Below are 19,463 nucleotides of genomic sequence, written 5' to 3'. Positions count from 1 at the left end.
TGAGGTATGGAGGAGGGTGGGAGAATGAGTCTGGCTCTGGGCAGAGGTTTGCTTTGAATAAATGCAGGTGACATCTCTGCTGTGCTAATGCCGATTTTGTTGCCGGCCTGTGTATTTAAGGTCACAGCCAATGTCAAAGCAAGAATTTGGGCTGTGCTGTCTGGGCTGCAGCCACCCTGGATGTAATGCAGTTGTGTTCCTGGTGTTCTCTGGCTAAAAATCTGCATGTTGACAGTTTATTTCTCTGCCCTGTTTTTATTTTGGGATATTCCCCCCCCCCCTCCATGACTGTCAGTGTTTCGAAGGCTATTCTGCTGACGCTGGTGTCAGCACTTTGTTCTTAGATGCTGTTTTCCTCTGGATGCTTAAGGCTGATGCGATAGTTTTGCTCTTTCACCGTGCCTCTACCTGTACCCCGTACCCCACTTAATAAAGACAGAGCTAGAATCACTGGCTGGCAGTGCTACAGCCAGAAGGAGCAGGCTGGAAAATGCAGTGTGGTCCGGCCAGAGGAATAAGAACTCCTGCCTGCTTTTATCAGGAGGGTGGGAGTTTGCTTTCTGTCCTCTTCCTCTTTTTTCAGTCTCTTCACCAAAGCAAAGCAAGGAACTGTTAGGGAATGATGAGACTCTGCTTCCCTGTTGTGAGTGGTTTAGCTTTTTAGAAAAAGAACAACTAAAGTCCCACCGAAATAAGAGCAGAATGAGAATTGGGACTTCGGGTTTAATTCCCAGGTTTGTCATTAAGTTATTGTTCCTGTCCCTGTGAGTTGCACTTAGAAATGGTGCATTTTTTTATTTGAAGTCCAGCTGCCCAGAATCTGACCCTTGTAAGGTGTGGTACCCAACTGTTTCTAAATGCCATCCTGCTTTCTAGCCACTTCCATATATGTATGATAAAAAACTAAAATTTGGCAGTCAGGTCGAAATGTGGGAGAGACTTCCAAAGCTAGTTAGTACCGGTTGGCCTTGAGAAATCACTTCTGTTGGCTTTCAGTCTTCCAGCCTAAATTATTCCATCAGAAATTAATTTTGTTGACTGTACTTTTCTCATTAATATTTGGCTCTCTCTGCCTCAGTTTACACAGCTGTAATGAGTAATTATGAGTTTCCTATCTAGGTGTAGCTCGGAAATGAGCACCACGGACATGATTTTGCATGCTCAGAGTTATATACTCATCATGGAGAGATTCCCCATTCTGCCAAGATTGGTGTTCATGGGACATCAACTATAGCTATGTTCCTCGGGGACATGCTGGAGGTGGTAGCATGAGGGAGGGCTCCCGTAGCAAGGGCTTTGCATTGCTTAGAGTTTGTTGGTGTTTGTTGTGTGGTCTGTGTCCCTCCACCTTGGTGTACCTTGCTCTGAAAATACCAACGTGGTGTCTTTTAGCACCAACAGTGTCTGTCCCCGTCTGCTCTGCCCTGTTGCCCCTGGGAACAGTGACATTGCTCTTAAATATGTGCTTGAGCACTGCTCCCTGAGCAGTGTGGCCGAGGTCGCTGGAACAGGGACAGGCTATGCTGTGCCCTCGCACAAGAGGACACCATTTCCCCTCGTGAATCACAGAGCTCTTTCATCTCAACAGGTACCCGCACCCGGTGTTTCAGACAAGGTGATCATCTCCTCTCCCTCTGACAAGAACATCTTCGCTTGGCTTTGGCATGGGGAAGAATTATTGCTCTTATGTTGTCTTCAGTCACAGGGTTTGATTTTTAGGGTTGTTTGGGATTTTTTGCATTGCTCAGTTCTTGGCTCTTTAGTGAGGGAGGATGACAGCAGTGGTATGAAATGATAACTGCCTGTATGGGATGAAGGCTGAATTTTCAAAAATTGTGAAAATGATCCAGTTTTGGACATCTGACTTGGACACTTGTCAGGGTCAAGTTTGGGAGCTTTTGCTTATGCAAAGCAGCAGAAGTGGGTTGTTTCCATTTTTCCATTTTGTTGCCGATGGGGCTGTCTTTGTCCAACTGTGCCCTGGTGTACCCTAACAGAGGCTCACTGCCCCCAGAGAAGAGCTGCTGTCAGAATACTTTAAAGTCGGTCAGACTGGGTCCTGCTTCGTGAGGTTTATCAGCAAAGATTTTCAGTGCCTCCAGTGGGAGGCTATTTTTATTCTATCCAGGGGCTACCTTCTGCTCTGAGGTCTTTATCGCATTTTTTTTTTTGAATAGAGAAACCTGCCTGTTTTAGGACAACCTTAAATATCTTCATCTTTTGCAATCTGAAAAAGAAGACAGTCTTTTATCCAAGGTAAAAGGTTTTGGCATTTCTGTGACACGTTCAGGATTTCTTTTATTTTTTTTTTTCCTGTGTAAGGGGGACACTGCTGTAGATATGAGAATGCACTGAGTTTTCTCTCCTGAGCGGGGATGACAGCAAGCAAGGTACCTAATGATTCATCTTCCTACTCTGATTGGTGCTATGACTGTTGAAGAAAATGTTGTGTTTCATTGCACCATGTAATCAAGACTGGAAGAGCTCTCAAGAGATCATCTGGTTCATTTTCCTGCCCTATGGCAAGATCAGTCATACCTGTGTCTTTCCTGACAGATGCTGGTATATGCTTTTTTAAAGACCTCTGCAGCCTCTCCAGGCAGCATGTTTCAGTGCTTCACAAGCAAAAGTTACCAGTAAGAGTCTGGTTTCTCCCCACCTTGTATTTAACCTGAACTGTCTCTGCTGCAGTTTAAACCTGTCGCTTTGTGTCCTGCCCTTTTTGAATACAAAGAACAGGTCTTTTTGAAGCAATGTTAAATATTTGAAGACTATTCACATGCTTCTATCTTTATGTTAAATAACCCCTGTTTGTTAATCTTGCCTTCTTCGTGGTGGATTTATATCTTCTATGTAAACTTTAATTCGCCTGTCTTCTCAAAACTATTCTGCAAGTGACGATCCCAGTCATTAACTAATCCACAAATGGTTTAAACCCTTTGATCAGCATTTTATTTGTGTACTTCAATAGAAGTATGCTGGCCAAATTGCCTATTTGTGCATTGCTGTCTCTGACTGACTTGATGGCCTTGTGCTGGTGTACGAGCCAAGTATCCGCAAGGTTTTCTGCTGCTTGCTAACTGCCATTCATTCCAAGAGGAAGACTGGGTGCCCCAGCATGATGTGGGGCTCGGTGTGATCTGATTTTTGTGGGATGGTGTTTGCAACGTGAAGGCTGTGCATTCAGATAGAAAGGGGGCGCAAAGAGAGGATAACCAGTCGTGGAGTCGTGGGTCTCTGCAGGCACCCAAAATATACATCGATGTGCGCAGGAATTTGGAAATGAACATGTGCTCAGACAGGTGGTAGGCTGTGAAATGTCACTTGGTATTAGGGCCTTCTGATGTGGCTGTATTTGAATAGTCAGATCATGCTTGGAGGTCAACCACTACAATACTGTGATTTAGATGACCTTGATGTGTAGGTTTTTGGCTCCAAGGGAATGTCAAGGAAACTTACGCTTTAGCAGGACATATGGGGAGGACAGAAGGGGGATCGTATTCCCTTTCAGTAATTTTCTCTGGATTTCTTTGTTGTAGGTGAGTGTTTTAACCACCTTGGAGCGGCGATTCAACCTCCAGAGTGCTGATGTGGGTGTCATTGCCAGCAGCTTCGAGATTGGCAACCTGGCCCTCATCCTCTTCGTGAGCTACTTCGGAGCCCGAGGACACCGGCCACGCTTAATAGGATGTGGAGGGATAGTCATGGCCTTGGGTGCTCTCCTTTCTGCGTTGCCTGAATTTCTGACCCACCAGTATGAATATGAATCGGGAGAAATACGCTGGGGGGCTGAAGGGAGGGATGTCTGTGCTGCCAACGGGTCCACCAGCGATGAGGGACCAGACCCGGACCTTATCTGCAGGAATAGGACTGCTACCAACATGATGTACTTGCTGCTCATTGGAGCACAGGTTCTCCTGGGCATTGGTGCTACCCCTGTCCAGCCCCTGGGAGTTTCCTACATTGATGACCACGTGAGGCGGAAAGATTCCTCCCTGTACATAGGTAAGGCTCTCTGAACTTCTTCTAACTGAAGGTTTTCCTTGCGGGCCGGCATCTCCCTCTTGTCTTATCTGTTTGATGCCAGTGGGAGGGATGCCTTGAGGTTTCTTCTCCATGTGCTGCTGTGCTCGTAAAGGTAACTTGGCAGGGATCTCTACACCAAGCTGTTGTGAGCAGCAGAGAAACACAGTGATATTTGCTTTTATTGTAGCAATGGTAAAGGTTGACAGCCATGGTGGTTATTACTGGATGATTAGGAAGATGCTCACTCCTTCTATTGTGTTTGCCCAGATTGCTTTAAATTCTGATATTGGTTACTTGTGGTTGACTTTGAGCTGAAGAGTTTCCAAGTGGCATATGTGATGATGGTGATTTCTTTTTTTTCCCCAAGATGCCCTTGTTCCCTTCCTGTTCCTGAAGCATTTGTCTGTGTCTGAGTGATCATGGCAGTATAAACAGACTGAGAGGAAACGCATGTCTTATCACTAACGCCATCACATTTTAGCAAGGAAGTGCCGGTTACGGAGTAGGTGCTGTGACCCCATGTGCTGTGGCAGGACCCCAGATAATTTGATCCCTGTAACGGATGGGATGCGGGAGCCGGTGAGGTCTATTTTGAGATATGGTGAGCCTGAAGTAGAACTCATGATTCTGGTGATCATGTTACAAAATTCTTCTAGATGGTTAAGATGTGAAATTTGGCTTCCGTTACCCAATGGAACATCTCTTATTGGGGTAAAGCGCTCATGGGTTTCAGCAGTAGTGTCCTCTCCAGCACGTTTAGAGAGGATGTTGCGGGTGAAGCTGTCTTCTGAAAAAACTGACCAGCTTGACTCATTCTTCTTTCTGCAGGACTTGTCATTAGATAAATGGCTCCAATGCAATAAATCAATGAAGTGCGTGTTGCCATTGATGTGATCCTCCTGCACTTGCTAGTGTAGTTTCTAGAAACCACAACTGTGCACTTGTCCTATCATCCCTGTTTTGGCTTGACTGTCAACTGAATGGATGATCCCATTAGCAGTTATTTTTTTGTGAAGACATTTTTTATCAAGTTTCCAAGCGTAACTGCACACATCTGGGGTATGGCCATAGACAGCAAAGCTGAACAGTCCTGCTGACTTTCTGAATGGTGTTCAGTGTCTTGGGATAGTGCAGAGGCCTGTGGGAAAGACTAACTATATAACATGCTATAGCATCGCAGGTTGTATTGCTACTTTAACTGACAAGCGGCTTCTGCATCTTCAAAGGGTGTCCTTGTTTTCCTGTAACTGGCTGTAAAATCATAGTATTTCAGCTTTTAGCTTTGTCCCTGGATCATTATTCATCTCCACATGGTTCTGTAAGTGCTTGTGAGGGATCCACTGGATAAAACAAGATGATATATAAAATACAAGGTACTGTACAACCTGAAGGTGAATAATGAGACTAAATTCACTGCAGCAACTTTGCCAACACCATAAATGATGAGCTGGAATTAAGAGTGATTCTGAGATTATCTATTATAAATAACTATATAGAGAAGCAGCAACTTCTTTCAGTCTGTTCCATGGGCATTTTTTAAGCAACGCTTCATGTCTGAGAACAGGATTGAGGAGGGTGCATGAGAGGAGGACTAGGAAGAGTGATTCTTTTTGTTCCTCAGATACATTCATCTTGTATGCTAAAATAACTTCTTTAAAGTTGGCAGTTCAACTGTAGCTAAAAAAATACTGCCAGAAGATGATTTCTGCTTACTACGTGCTGCTTCGGACATATGCTTCTAACCATGTTCCTTCCTACATGTAGAGTCTTAAAAAGCACAAGCACTTTGGGGTTGTTTGCTTTACTGGCTTTAGCTATGAAAATCATAATCTGAATTTCTACATATGAATTATGGGTTGCAGAAGAGTACATGTGTATGCACACTCAACCAATCAGCCGTACCAACAATGAAGTTTAATATCTGCCCTGTCCCAGCCAATCCATCACAAGCCGGTTTTCAGATATGGGATGATTAATTCTTACATCAACTTGCAGTCAATTTGGCTAGTAAAAATGAAAGCTAACAGGAGAAAATTACAGGGGAAGAAAGGTATTCTGTGAATGAATATAAATGGAGAAGAAGCTGGTGGAAATGTACGTGTCTTCTCAGGTTTGTGAATATTTGAGAGGAGGTCAGACTTCTCGATTTGAAATGTTGTTAGAGAGTTATTTGCTCAGATTTGTCTTTAACTGATTATTTTTGTTGATGTCACCAATGCAATTTCCAGTGGCCTTAGCAGAAAGCTGGCTGAGCAGCTTACTTCATTCTCCTCCGTTTTGCAGAGGAAATAACTGCGGAGTGTGTACTGTCACTGTGCTATATTTATATCAGTTTGCTTTCTCATAATAGCATGCTCACTCAGTAGGGGCTACGCTGTGTGTGACCGGATAAAACGTTTTTTGGGTAAGTTCCCTCAGTTTTAAATTAGGAGCAAATCTGGCATAGGTTGCTCCCTCAGGATAGAAACTAATTAATAACAGCGGTAATAGTCTGGCCGAACTTTCCGTCATGGCTGGCTGTGGCTGAGAAATGATCAGGTTGACCAGTCCGTGCTGTCTTCAGTATATTGCTAACGTCGAGTACGTATACACTGCATTTGGGCTGTTTGTAGCTGAGGGGAAGAAGCAGTCTCTCACCTGACAGCTAAGTACTAGTAATTGTTCACCTGCTGCAATAAAAACCCTCTTGTGTCCCAAGGGCAGTGAATTAGAAATAACACTGTGCACTGAGAGTTTTTCTTCCTTTTGAGTTGTATAGGAGTTTGGTGGAGTAAATTCATATAATATCTAATACAGCCTCTTTGCAGTGAAATGACAATACAGGGAGATTCCTCCAACCACAACCCACCTCCAAACCTTCTTTTGAAAAAAAAACATTATTAGTACTAATACGTATGTGCAGAAGACCGCAGACGTGATACCATGTATGAATTGAAAGTGAAACTTTGGCTTTAACTTCTAGTGCAAGTAGTAGCATCCGTGGAATCTAACACAGTTCTGGCCATGAAGTCCATCAAACCTGGCTCGTTGTGGTCTCTCTGCCATGTCAGGCCCATGGGAGATGGTGGGCAGAGCACTTCTGTTGTGCATTCTTTGAAGGCAGAGGTTGCTCAGGCTTGTGCTCTGCCAAGGATGTGGGGATTCGTAGTTTCATAATTAGAGAGACAGGGGTGAGATATTACAGGAAGATATCTCTGTGGCATGGGCTGCTGACACGTAGTTTCATGTTTCTTGAGCTAATAGCATATTTTTTGATGCCTGCAATGTGTTGCTACCAAACTCAAACAGCTTCTGTTGCTGTAGTAACCAGCCCTAGGAAAAGGGCTGTGTTGTGGTAACCGGGGGCAAATCAAATAAAAAAAGATGCGTGTGTGGAAGTACGCACCAAAGGATGTTCAAAAGAAAACACGTCTGTGCTGTAACAGAGTTAGATAGCGGGACCGTGCCTGCTCCTGCTAATGATGGGAAATACGTTCTCCTCCCATTTCAGCATCCAAGCCCCTGCTCAACACAAAGGTTGTAACATTGGCAATAGCAGCCAAAAGATGAAAAAATAAAGGAATTTTCTTAGCTGTTAGAAGTTGGGAAAAATCTTTTGTTTTAGTGCTGGTTTGCTTGCTCCTCTCTGTTTGGGTCTGCTCTTTATTGAATATCTGAACTCCTGTCTAGAGATTTCCAAAGAAGCAGGTTAATTTTGCCAGTGTATTTATTGGCATTTGGCATAAGTAACCCCTTTGAGTTGAGGAATTCCTCACTCCTGCAGATTGTGTAGCAGTAACGAGCATTGCTGCAGCTTCACTAACGTCAAAGGGTTCCCTCAATTTGTGGCATCGTTTATTTTGAAGGAGGAAAACTATGTTGAAGACTACTCTACTACACTGTTCCTTTCTCTACCCGATAATGACTCACTTGACATTTCCCTCATTTCTTTAGTTCATTTTCTGCTAGGTCTTGCTGAGTTCTGTTGAAATCAATGAAGACTTTATCATTAGCAGGGGGAGGAGAGGTGTCGTGGAGTTGATACAAGGGGGGAAAAAACTGATCTGACAGTGGTTGTATGGATTTGCTGCCTCTCAGACGAGCAAGAGCTTGCGAGTGGTTTCTGGTCACTGAGTACCCACGTTGCTCTCAGCAGTGGTTTGGGTGTTCAGTGAGAGCCCATGCAGTGATGTGGTAGATTAATGTTATTAACAGTCTCTATACACACCTTCTGGGCTTCCTGCAGCATTTAGCATTTGCCGATAGAAGTTGTTGCATCTTGTCTAGAACATGATTACCTATAGAGCAGAATTTATAGCCTTTGGGAGCCAGTATTTGATCTGGGACAATTAAAGGCTGCCTTATATAGAGGAAGTTGCTATTGTTCTGTCTCCTGTTAATGGAGGAAATTGATACTGATGTTGGAGGGAGCACTGCCAGATTGCGTGGCTCATTCAGAAGAACACTGCGTTGATCTTTAATGCATCGGAGATTCTCTTTTAAGTTTGCTGAAGCTGTTTCAGTGTTTAACTTCAGGAACGCACACCCCACGTGTTCAGGACCCGCCACTTCAGACTCCTTGCTGACATGCAGAAACTGCTCTAATGGGAAGAAGAATTTGAAGGAGGTCCCAGAGGGGGCAAGTCTTGCGTCAAGGAATAAGTGATGAAGAGTGATGAGCGCTCCCGAGTTACTAGTGGTGCAAGGGTGTGCCTGAGTGTGGTGTGCCCAGGGGAACAGAGCTGTTCTTGGCCTGCTTCATGGCAGGGTGGAGAAACAGAGAGGTAGAAAACTCAGCACTGCTGGATGTGTCTGTTGAGCTTCTGTCTTCTGTCTCCTCTGCTAGGCTTCTATCTGCCCTTCTCGGTGTGTATTTTGGTTTATCATAAGGTTGTTACAGCTGTTACCCTTCTTATAAAAGGAGAACTCGACAGGATGGCGTTGTCTGTCCATATCTGCCCCCATGGGACTAATCCAGTAAGGTGGAAGGAATTCCGCGTTGTCACTGCTGACTCCGGCCTTTGCAGCAGTGTGGGGTTATTTTGCGTGGAATGTGTGGAAGCACTTTTTGTTTTGCGATGACAGTTGTAGAGAAACGCTCACTCTCGCTTCTGGTGCTTTTTTGCTTGCTTTAAGCACCAACTCAAGATTTGCTGCAGAGGAAGACAAACATTGCCCTAGTTGGAATCTTGCTGTCTCCAGGGATAAATTTGTCCATTTGAAAAATCACTTATGGTAGCTTACGTCAGTCAAAATGACAGCAGCCATTGTGTTTTGGAGAAGCAGAAGCATTTTCTCGACTGACAAGAATTAAATCTGAGTGTTAGTATCTATGGTGGTGAGCTAATAGCAAGTTATCAGCATAAGATGCTGGAATCATCAGAGTTTGAGTCAACGTTTGGTATATGGTGATACAAAGAAATAGTACTTGGATTTCTATTAGGAAGCTCATGTTGGTAAGCTAAGCAGTTGCTGTGAGCTTTGAAATTGTTCATCTACTGTTTATCTGATATTACATATATGAAGGTTCATCAATAAATACTAAAAAAAAATTTGAAAAAGGAGCGGAGCTTCCTGACTATAAACAAAAGTGAAAAAGCGTTCAATGCCATTAAAGAAAAAGCCATAGAAATTGGAGATTTGGAAACCCCAACCTTCTGTGGGATGTACCCCCATTGTCTAACCAGTATTCTTGTGTGTAACTTACTATATTTGAAGGACTGTAGAATGCGCAGTCAGTGACAGCACCTTTCATAATAGCAAATGCCTCTCTTTTTTTGAAGCTTTCAGAATTCTGTTTCCTTGGGGACACCACGTAATTCTGAAAAAAACCCGAATATTTTGGAGCTGAAAAAGCAGACTTTGCAGATGTTTGGCTTTCAGGCTGGAAATCTATTCTTTACATAGCTCGATATCTACAGCATGATAGGTTCCATGTAAAGATGGTGAGGACGCTGGGTACCCACAGAAATGTGTTGGGATGGGCATTGTTTCTTTCCCTTCCCAATTTTGTAGAATACTTTTTCATTCTGTGTTGATTTGTGGTGGTTTTTTGTTCTTTTTTTTCCCCATTAAGAAATTTGCTCAGCTTTCCAGTGGCTGCTTGCTAGTTTTGTCTCTGACTGCTGAAATTTCTCTTGCATGGAGGATGAATGTATTTTTCTCAGTTTTGCGCTTTCCAAATTTCTTCAAAATTTCTTGAAGTGTATGTTTGAACCTATTGTTTCTAAACCATAGCAAGTAGAATAATTTTTCTTTATAGCATACAGGTCATGTCACCAGCTTCTTGAGGCCCTCCATTGATGTGTATTGAGTGGAATGTCTTTAGGACCCTCTTGAGAGGTCTGTACAGCTCTGCCCATGCTGGCTGCTTGGCCTTTTTGCTCCTCACAGTCTTTCCCCCTTGGCCGTACTCCTTGTGTGCTCCCTCGTGGTCTGCAGACAGCTTGGGTGCTTTATTCACATTAGCCCTTCTTGCTGGAACATGCTTCTCGGAGCTCACCCACCTAAGGCTCTGCCAGCCTTGTGCTTTCCTTAACCCTTTTCCTTTTAAAGCCTGCTTCTACTAGGGCTTTTATAGTGGATCTTGGCTGATTTCCTATCTGTTGTTATCTCCTCTGTGTGCCTGCTTGTTACCCATGGGCTGCTCGGTGAGTTTGTCCACCTCCATGCGGGCGTGTGCGGAGTGTGAGCACTTGGTCCACAGAATTGCTTTTCTCCTTGCTAGTATATGCAGTTTTATAGGTATGTAATATTTTTAGCCTGAAGACTTGATAGAATTTTATAATTGTTTTATTCGGTAAATGCATCCTCCTACAGGTGATTTGGAGAGCCTTTCTTTGCTGCCACGGTCTCCAAGGGGTTGAGAAAGACACGGTATTAGCCCTAAACTGAAAGGAGTGCTGTTGCCAGCGTGAGCGCTGCGATGCCTGTTCGTTACTGAAAGGTGTCTTTGCATCAGAGTCACTAGACTGTCTTCCCCATGGACTAACTGTGATCAGATTAAATCGCGTGGCTTCATGCGGACATACCGGTATTAACTGTGCTGGCCTAACCCACTGATCCATCGATAACCTGCAGCCTTTTGTAATTACTCCCCTTTGGGGAGAGGTCTGTGTTCTCATTTGCCGTGTGTCAGCGGGGCTGGCTCGGTTACACATGTCCCCTTTTACACTGCCAGGGGTAATATCCTGTAAAATTAAATGGAAACATAAACAAGCGTGTAGGGTGTATTAAAGCAGTAACAATAATCAATTAATGGGAATGGCCTTCCCCACTGCAGGCAGGAAGGCTGAGTTGTGAAAGGCGGTAGCTAAATGGATGTACTTATTCAATTAAATGTATATATGCACAAAGTCGTAACTGCTATGGGCTCCATTATTTTACAGCAATTGCTCCAGTTAGCTTAACCTTCTGCTAATAGCTTTTCTTTTTTGTTATGAGCTGAGTAAATAAAGCTTGAGTCCGACACAAATGACTTTGTGTGAGAACATATTGAGGGTGGGAGCTGTTTCCATGTTACTCTGTGCTCTCTGTGTACTCTGCAGCTGATTTTTGGCTTAATTGGGATTTGCTGACTCTGCTGTCTTGTAAAAATCATTTCACTTTATGAGCATGTTGGTTTCTTTCTGTAGTGTGTTTAAAACAGTCATCGGCTGGGAGAGCTCAGTGAGGTACATTACTCCTGGGGCAGCCTCTTTAAAGCCACGTCCTTGTCATTTAAACGGCAGACATACAAAGGATGGTACATATTAGTACTGAGGTTCATAAAATTAATTACATAGATTGGAAGGTGCTGAGTTGACCATGTCAAGAGCTGAAGCTCTTGTGCTCCTTGATGGCACAAGCGAGAGCAAGCCAGCTTGTGCCGTCAGTCTTGGCCTTTCTCCTGGGAATTTGACTGAGACTCCCCAACTCCTTGTACATAAGGAGCCTCCAGATGTTTTGGTCCCAATTTTCGCGCTGGCACTGAGGACTCTTGGAGATGTCTTTGGCATGTGCCTTCGTATGGCAGGACAAGGCACAGGATCTGCCCCTTAGCCAGCACGAGCCAGGGCACTGATCTCAAAGCAGCCGTGAAAGTCTTCTTGCCCGATACGGAGGTTTGTGTTGTTTGGTGTGGAGGATATTTTTGGGCTTGTCAGAAATGATTATCCCACTCGTCCTCAGCCAAGTGAGCATCTCGTGAATTTTGCTGTGCCTCTGTAACCTTGCAACAAAAGGCAGTGACCTGAAGTAGTGTTAAAAGATAATCACTGCCTTATAGTTGCAAATAGTTACTGCTTGATTGTGTGTCCTGACACACACTTGGTGCCCAGTGCCAGTAGGGCTTCACATCCCCCCTTGCTGCTGCCCTTGGTGATGTCTGCCATGTTGTGAGCCGCTGGGAAGGCTTTACACCTCCTGCCCTGTGGAGAGGCTGCTGCAGGTTTGAGTTGGGTGCCGGGCCCGACGGCGTTCACACTCTTTGGGGGCCAAACAGGTGCTATCGGAGTAACCTCCTGAAAGTCTTTGTTTTTGCCAAGTCCCAAGCAGTGCCGTGACACAAACGCACGGGTCAGGCCATGGTCTGTTGACCCCCAGGGCCCGGCAGCACTCAGCTGCCAGAGCAGCCACGGAGCTGTGTTTTTACCATGACCGCTTTGCTGTGCATTGATGGATCTGCACAGCTCACTCTCCGAGAGAGCAGCTGAAAGAACAGAGCTTCTTCGGGGCTGTGGGGAATGGGGCAGGACGAGTTTTGTCCCACCGGCTGTGAGGACATCAAGGAGTGATGGCAGATCAGGCCCTGGGTGAGACTTTCCTCCGGGCTGGCTGTGTAACTGGCATGAGATGCCCTACAAGTGCCTGACCAATGTGACAGTCAGTGTGTGAACCTGAGCAATTAAAAATTAAAGGTGTTAACACCAGAGGAACAGCTGTGATGTGAGTCAAAGGTGTGAGGTGGCCCAATAGTACCTGTTTTGTGAGGCCCAGGGGCAGAGCTGCTGTGGAGGCATCAGGGCAGCCTCAGTAACTTGTGTGTCTGATAACAATAACTCTCGTGTCTCAAGTGTTATTGTGTCTCAACACTTGTGTGTCTGATGGACCAGCCTGGAGGAGAAAGTGTGGCCACGAGTCACTGGGCGCCTCGCAAAACAAACATTAAATTCCTTGACGTGTTGCTTTGTCACCTTGTAAGCCATTAGAAGAGCCTGTGGAGCGGGAGCCCTTCCCTGATGTGGTGTGTGGACTTGGAAGGCAGTGCGTGCACGGGATCAGCAGCAAACTGAAACCTCTTATCTGGCAGCCTTGTCACCAGGGGCCTGGTGCTGGGATTTAACCCACCAAAGATGTGCCTGCTTACTCTGGAGCCCTGTCCTCCCTGCTGCTGGGAAAGCCACCACCATGCTGGTGCCAAGGTGTTTCCCCACCGGCAAACCTGTCCCTTCACAGCTGCCGCTCCACTGAGTCTTCCAAACCAGCTCTGCTGCTATAAGGAAAATGCTGGGTAAAGGACCTGAACTGAGCTTGAGGAAGGTGAAATTGGCCTCATCTGCATCCCGGAAGCTCCAGCTGAAAATGGTACAGAGCAAAAAAAAAAAAAAAATGTTTTTCTTTCATGCATAGGGTTTGGTTTGGTTCACCTGGGAGTAAACTTCAGGCTTTTTGACCTCTTTTTTTCTCAGGTGGGCAGCATGTAGGCAATCTGCAGGGCTGTGGACTCCGCGGAGGGACGTTCTTTTTTCAGTGTGGGTAGATCCCCTCCAACCACTGCTGGAGCGGCTCTGGCAGCCGAGTGCATCCAGAGCATGGCCGGGAAGCAGCACAGGCTGTGGACGTGGTGGTCCAGAGTGAGGAAGGGGAAGCTGGGAGCATCCACGCTGCAGGAGAAGGGCTGCAGAAGGACCTCTGCTTGGCTGGTCTGGGGTTCTTCAGCTGGGAGCTTTCCCTGTGGTTTTGGACAAATCATTTTGGCTTTGTTTTCTCAAAGTTTGGGGTTTGATCCCTAAATTGCTCCTTTGAAAGCACTTGGAAACTCTTTTTGCCAATTTCTTTTTGCCAAAGTACAGCCATTTCATTAACTGTGCTGCTAATGAGGTATTTGGCTTTTCCTTAGAGGGAGGCCCACTCTCACTAAGTCCCCTTTTGATTTCGATAATAGGGATTTTTGTCTGGAGAAGGCTATCCAAATTTGGCCCTTTATTAACCAATTAAAATGTGAGGATTTAAATACTTTCTCGGATGGATGTTAACAACAGGTCACATTGCTCTTTGACTTAATACCTCAGAGCACTCACTGCATCTAAACAAGCCTGCGTCTGTTACAAGGTGCAGGATCTGGCCAAAGGCAGCAGATCAAAGCAATAGCAGAAATTCAAGAGTTCAAGCAGGTAGAAGAGCAAGATGCACTGTGCACCAGTTCTTTCCTCCCTGTCTCCCTCTGCTTACCTCGCTTTTTCCCTGTAGTTTTCTGTAAATTCCTATCCTCAGTGTTGCACAAGCCATTCCTGCTGTTTGTACGAGACAGTTGTATTGCTTATTACACTTGGAAAGAAATAATATTAGGGGTGAAAAAAAGATGACTGGGACAACTTGGCTGTATTAGTCGTTGCTGCAGAGACCAATTACCCTGGTAAGGAAAGCACCTGTATCTTGTTAGCCATCAGCTAACAACATATGGATGTCCTAGTTAAGTCAGACTGATCATCAAAAGAGTAATACTCGTTAGAGAAAGCTTTCCCTCTGCAGAGTTCTAAACTCTGCACTGGGGAGAATGGAAGGAGCAGTGGCATGGGAGAAGTTACCTACAATGCTAAGGTGTCTTGAGCATCGGTTAATCCTTTCCTGTCCCTGTCTGCGGGTTACCGCTTAGCTCTCTGTTCATTTTAGGTGCTTGATGGTTTTGGGGGGTACATTTTACATAAAAACTCACTGCAGTGCAAGCGTAAGGATGTTTTACTGCACTGTTGTTTTATGGCAATGCTTGCCTTCATGTATGTCCTCTCTAAAAGCATTCTCTTCTGGTACTGGTGGTAGACAAGTACACAGCATTGTCCAAGAGGCAGCACAGCGGGAAACTAATCTATTATAGTTCTGTGTAAGCTGTGAAGGGCTTCCCACAGGTGCCAGAGAGTAAGAGGTTTGTAGGGAGAGGTAACACCTTCCATTCGATCAGCTGATGCAGCTGGAAAACACACATGTTCATGCTTGGTGGATCTTGTTCTGACCGATGTGACAACTCATACTTAAGGATTTACTTTTTGTTTCCCATCTGTCACCTGATCTGGTAAAATACACTTCTTGCCTCTCCAAACCTTGCTTCCCTTCCTGTGTTGGTGAGAAATATGTATCAAATGGAAACCCAGGCTTTTCTGTAACTGGATACCAGAACTCGTTAGGTGTTTAGCATCCTGGAGGTACTTCATTTACAAGTAGTAGCAAAACTCAAGGTAGGCAGGGGTTAAACAGCAATGTCTCCAGGGTTATAAAACAAGTTAGTGGGAGGGTGAATAGACCCCAGGAATTCTGACTCCAGTGCCCTGCAATTACTCTGAGACCTAAAACATTTCACTGCCTAGTGAAATGTTTTCATTTCTGCAGAGCAGTGTGGCTTCCATGGGTGCAGACAGCCCTTCCTTCTCACTGTCAGGAGTTAATGGCTTTGGCTTCTTGTCTGCTAGCACTACGCTGCTCCAACTCTGCAAATTATATTAAATACGTCTTCAAGAAATGGGTGATTAAACTAAGATCACTGCTGTCTTTGTATAGTGGTCAGTGAGGTGCAAGAAGCAGGTTGAGGACAGTCAGACTCCGGCATGCTGCTCTGTAACCCACTTCCAGGAGCCCCCCAGAACAGGGAATGTGCCCCATGAGCTTGTCCAGTCACTCTTGAAGCTCATTTATGCCTGTAGCCTGCACAACAGAAATGGCAGTGAATTCCACAGTTCCCCGTGGCTTTTGTCATCTCCTTAGTTAGGTTGTGCACATTCCTGTGCAATCTGCTCTAGGTGGACCTGCTCTGGCAGGGGGGTTGGGCTAGATGATCTCCAGAGGTCCCTTCCCACCCCATATCATTCTGTGATTTGTCTTCCCAAGTCGGTTACTTTCTTGCCTGGACGCTTAGGATTTTGCCTTTGAGGCTATGAAGGTGGTAAAGTGGGCACAAAACTGTTCTCCTGGAATGAAGGTGTTTTAGAAGTGGCATCTGCCTGTCAGAAATCTTGTTGCTGGCAGAGGTGGCAGTCGTGCGATCACCCTGGCCTTGCCACATCCCTCCACTGATAGGAGTGCTCCGGTAATTCCTTGAACTGGTGAGAAAGTGCTCTGGGGTGGGGGGATAAGGCAGGCTGGTGCAGCTCCCTTTAGGTGAAAAATGTAGTCTTAAATGGGTTTTGCTGATGCATAGATGACCTGTTGAAGTGAAAATTTCAGATAAACAAGGGGAGTGAAAAGGAAGCTGGGCTGCTCTCCAGCGTTAGTGGATAAAATAGCCCCTTGAGTTCATCTCACATTCTGCACCCCCTCCCAGACTGTAGTAACCTGGAGACTAGAGCAGCTCGAGCGAATCTTTCTGAATAAATTAGTCTCTCTGTCCTGTGGTATTCCCCGTCTAAGTAAACAGATGAGACTCACTCTGTGCCTTAAAATCAGCAAGTTTGGGCTTTATTAGCCCCGGAGGGGCAGTAAATTTAGAGCTGAGATGGAGGAGCAGAGGGAGGGGGAGGCAAGTGGGGAAGGGGGTGTAGCGCTGGATAAGGACGTGCTCGAGAAAGTCTGTGCTGCTCACTGCAGCCCAGAAAGGCAATTTGAAATTGGATCTACAGTGCACGAGGGAGCTGTTGGAGGTGACTTAGGATGGGGTAAGGATTTGGGAAATCAGTGTAAGCAAAGGCTGCATTCAGCACAGGCAAGAATAAGGATGTTGGCAAAAGTAAGGTGAAGTAGGGAGGTGTAGAGGTGAGCAGCAGCTAATTAAAACTCAGGGGGGAGACAGGTGTTGAAGCAACTACAGTTAACACAGGAGCTAACCTGATACAGGAGGAACATGGTATGGGCCATCTAAAGGCTCTTTAATTTCTATTAAAATTCAGGCTCTTTAATGTAATCGATCACTGTGGGAATTAGGGGGCTAAATAGAATCGGGGTTAAATATTGCCTTTCTGGGTGATTTTGTTGGGTGATTCTCAAGGGCATTGCTGTGTCCCTTCCTCTAGACCGCGGGACTCACGTGGTCTCAGTTTTCTTGCAAAGCAAGCTTGTTTTTTGAATAAACAGTGTGTTTTGATGGTGGGTGTGGGTGGTATCTGGAGGGGAAGCGATTGTGCTAGGAGCCTTGTTCCCAAAGAGATCCTAGTGTTTACTGAAGATGCTAATTTTTGCCTCCAACCCATCGTTGTTTTTCTTCTACCCCTAGCACACTGATCAAAGGTGCTGATAACACCTGCACTGAGTAAAAAGCTTATAAGAAAAAAGGACACTCTTGAATTTCAGGAGCACCACTGACTGCTGTTTTACTTTTTGGCTGGCATTTTTTGGAGGGATTTTTGAGACTGGAGGTGGCAAAGGAAGGAAATGCTTTTGGTTTTTGGTTTTGTTTTTTAATGCCCCATATGGCCGTTTTATTAACTGGAAGACCTCCAACTGTGAATTGGATGATGTTATACAGCTACAGAGCACAACTCTTGCCCAGCCGCGTGGCTGAGAATACTTGTGCCTCTGAGCGTGGGCTGTAGCTCTCCCATCTGGGGTTAGGGAGTAAAATAAAAGCTGCATTTGCTCTGGTTTGCTGACCCAAGGAAAACACTGTTGCTTTTCGTGCTGGGGATGTTGAGCTTTTCAAACAAAATGCAAACCTTGAACAAATTAGCTGTCAGCAGCTCATCAAAAAGCACCTCTGTTTGACTCTAGGTTATGGGAGTGACACGTACAGCAAACCCACAAGTTCGGGGGTTTTAACACTTTGCAGCGAGTTTATCCACCACAACGTTGGTAGTAGAATGGCTATACTTTCACATTCTTCCCTGCTTGGACAAGTGGGGTTTTCTCCCATAGTATGAAAGAAACCACATTGCAAACCGGGCTTTTGTACCAGTGATGTGCACTTTGTGTTATCCAGACACTTCCCAAGCACTGGCTCTTTGATTCCTGCCCAAGGAGCATTTCTTTGCATTGTCTACCAATTTTCTGTCCCATCTCCCATGCTGAGACAGAGAAATGACTTGCCGTGTGTGGCATCTCAGTTGGCAAATGAGACTGAGAATTTAGAAATAGCTTTTAGTCATGTCCCCACAGTCTTCTGCAAGTGTATATGTTTAAATTACTACCTTGGTTTTCTGTCCAGGAGAATTAGCAACAGAGCATTTCTCAGACTTGCCTTTTCACTTGTTATTTTCTGTTGTGCAAAGCAGGGGAAAGGAGGATTGGGACCTCAACCTTTGTTAGGAGAGTGTCTTGGTTCTTCTACAGTATCCTGGAGACTTTCTTTCTCTGAGCAGGATGCGAGGGAGAGGAATGGGATTTGTTTAAATTGATTCCTTTAGATTTAAGCTCTTGCTTCATTGTCAGCTGTGAGTGTGGAAATGGGATTTGATGCTTAGGAGCAGACCTTTCCCATTCCACGTCCCAGAAGCTGTGCCTCTAGTCCTGCTCCTCAGCCTTCAGTGCTGGATCCAGCTGCTGCACGGTGGGAGTCCACGCTAGCGCTATCAGGAGTTAAAGTTTAGCAGATGATTCATTGTTTTTCCTGCCAGCTTCTCTCTGCAGCAGTGCTCGGTAGCACAGAACTGCTGTCTGCTTGCCAAAGGTGGTGTTTGGGATGGAATGGGCTGGTAGAAGTTGCTCCATGGGTAGGCAGGGCTCGCCATACCTGCTAGCAGTGACTTGGGGCTGTTGCTCCCTTTCTCTGGGAGATGCCTCTGGATGGGAAACAACCTTCCAGAGACGGAGAAAATCAATGAGCTGGGCTCTGGTTATGGCAGGTGGGTGGTGTATCAGCAGGGTCCTCGCAGCAGCAGGAAGGGTTTGCTGCCAGCTGGGCCAGAAGCTGAGATAACCTGTGCTGAAACTGCGGGAGCACAGTCACGGCTGTGTCACTCTGCGTGCCACCCCCTGTACCTCTTGGGACAGTGACTGTGCTTGGCAGGCACTGCTGGGGTGAAGCTGACTTGCTGCTGCGAGGTGAAGATGTGGCACAAAGCAGGCACAAGCCCAATTTGGCATGGCCATAATGTCTGGCCCTCCATGGGAAGGTGGTGGAAGAGGAGCAGAAGGGGCCAGTATTGACCATCAGGACTTACTTGCCTCCAACCCAAGTTAAAGACTTACTAGTCACAACCTGACTATATAGCACAAAGTGGCTTCTATTGCCTGAAGAGTCTTTTCTGCTGTTCACGGGCATATGTTTTGGAAGAGATCATGGCTTGTAACCCCACTGATGCCCTAGACTATGTTGCTGCAAGTGAATCTGTATCCTTTTT

General features: G+C 45.5%; 1 protein-coding gene across 1 annotated transcript in view; it reads left to right on the top strand.

Annotated features, from left to right (window-relative positions):
- The window catches only part of SLCO3A1 (solute carrier organic anion transporter family member 3A1), a 143,085-nt gene that overhangs the window by 20,970 nt on the left and 102,652 nt on the right, over positions 1-19,463 (top strand). Inside the window, exon 2 of the mRNA XM_074156266.1 lies at positions 3,540-4,005. Coding sequence (XP_074012367.1) covers positions 3,540-4,005 — 466 coding nt within the window. The remainder of the gene's footprint in view (positions 1-3,539; positions 4,006-19,463) is intronic.

The sequence above is a fragment of the Numenius arquata genome, chromosome 11 (genome assembly GCF_964106895.1).
Source record: "Numenius arquata chromosome 11, bNumArq3.hap1.1, whole genome shotgun sequence".
Lineage (NCBI taxonomy): Eukaryota > Metazoa > Chordata > Aves > Charadriiformes > Scolopacidae > Numenius > Numenius arquata.
This window is presented reverse-complemented; position numbering and strand designations above follow the sequence as displayed.